This window comes from Terrapene carolina, unplaced genomic scaffold, assembly GCF_002925995.2.
Source record: "Terrapene carolina triunguis isolate 2854851 unplaced genomic scaffold, T_m_triunguis-2.0 Scaffold24643, whole genome shotgun sequence".
Classification (NCBI taxonomy): domain Eukaryota; kingdom Metazoa; phylum Chordata; order Testudines; family Emydidae; genus Terrapene; species Terrapene triunguis.
The window spans coordinates 1-1136 of record NW_020688994.1 but is presented as its reverse complement, the minus strand read 5'-3'; the positions used below and the strand labels follow the sequence as shown (position 1 = coordinate 1136).

The window sequence follows — 1136 nt, the reverse complement described above, 5'->3', positions numbered from 1 at the left end:
GGGGGGGAGCCCGGACACCTGGGTCCCACCCCGCCGGGAGCGGGAGGGGGAGGGGGAGGGGGAGGCACTCACCATCCATCAGCTCCTGCTCCAAGGGGCTGGGCCGGCGCTTGAGGCGGCTGCTGGGATAGAGGCCGAGGGAGCCGGAGGTGCCAATGTAGACGCTGAGGAGAGGGGCAGAGACATGGGGTGAGGGGCCGGGCCAGCGGGGGCACATGGCACCCTGGGGGGGGCGAGGTAGGGGCGGAGTCACCATGCAGCCCCGCCCCCTGTCAATCAGCCCCGCCCTGACACCCCCACCATGGCACATTAAAGCCATGCCTGGGGGGGGGGGGGGGGTCACACACCCCTCAAACTGTCCCATCCCCCACCCCCAACACTGGGTCAGACTCAGGGGATGGGGCAGGACAGGAGCCAGAGCGAGGGGTGCTGTGGGGGAGGGGTTACACCCCCGGGGCCCCTATATGGGGGTGGGGTATTATCAGCCCTGAGACTTCTCACCCCCCCAAAAAAACACCAGCCCCCCCGCCCCAGCGCCCCCCAGCACTGACCTGTTGAGGAAGGGGTGGGGGTGGTACTGCGGGGGCAGGAGCGGGCTCTGAAGGCCGGCGAGCGGCATGGGGGCCGGGGGGGGCGCCGGGGGCAGGGCTGAGAGCTGCACCAGGGACGGGATGGGGTGCAGGGCCGTCAGCTCGGTGGTGGGCACGTCAGGGGGGGGCGGGCGCTTGGTGTGCCCCAGGCTGATGACGGGGACGTCGGGGGGCAGCGGGGCAGGGGCTGGGGGGGGCGGGCTCCCCTTGGGGGCGGGGGGCGAGGCAGCGGGCGGGGGGGCCGGGGGGGGGCTGGCAGGGGGTGACGGGGGGGGCAGGGGGCTGCAGGGGGGCGGGGGGGTCCTCAGCTTCTCCATCATCTTCCAGGCGCGGCGCGGCACCTCCGGCTACAGCCAGGACTCATCTGCGGGGACAACACAGGTGGGGTGAGACCGAGGCGGGGGCCCTGGTTCCTGGCCCCTCCCTGAGCCCCCCAGCCCAGTACCCCCCCCCGTCCCTGATGGCCTGGAGCAGACCCATGGGCCTGTCCAGGCCGGTATCCCTCCAGGCCGCTCCTGATCACACCAAAGAGCCTGTTTTTGAAGA

At 72.4% G+C, this 1136-nt stretch overlaps 1 protein-coding gene across 1 annotated transcript; it reads right to left on the bottom strand.

Annotated features, from left to right (window-relative positions):
* Positions 1–72: 72 nt before the first annotated feature.
* LOC113408817 (protein lyl-1-like) lies at positions 73–777 on the bottom strand (the record flags this gene model as incomplete). Its single annotated transcript, XM_026662229.1, has 2 exons — positions 73–164; positions 552–777. Coding segments are annotated over 2 exons (318 nt in total), but the record flags the coding sequence as incomplete, so codon positions are not given.
* Between the last annotated feature and the right edge of the window lie 359 nt (positions 778–1136).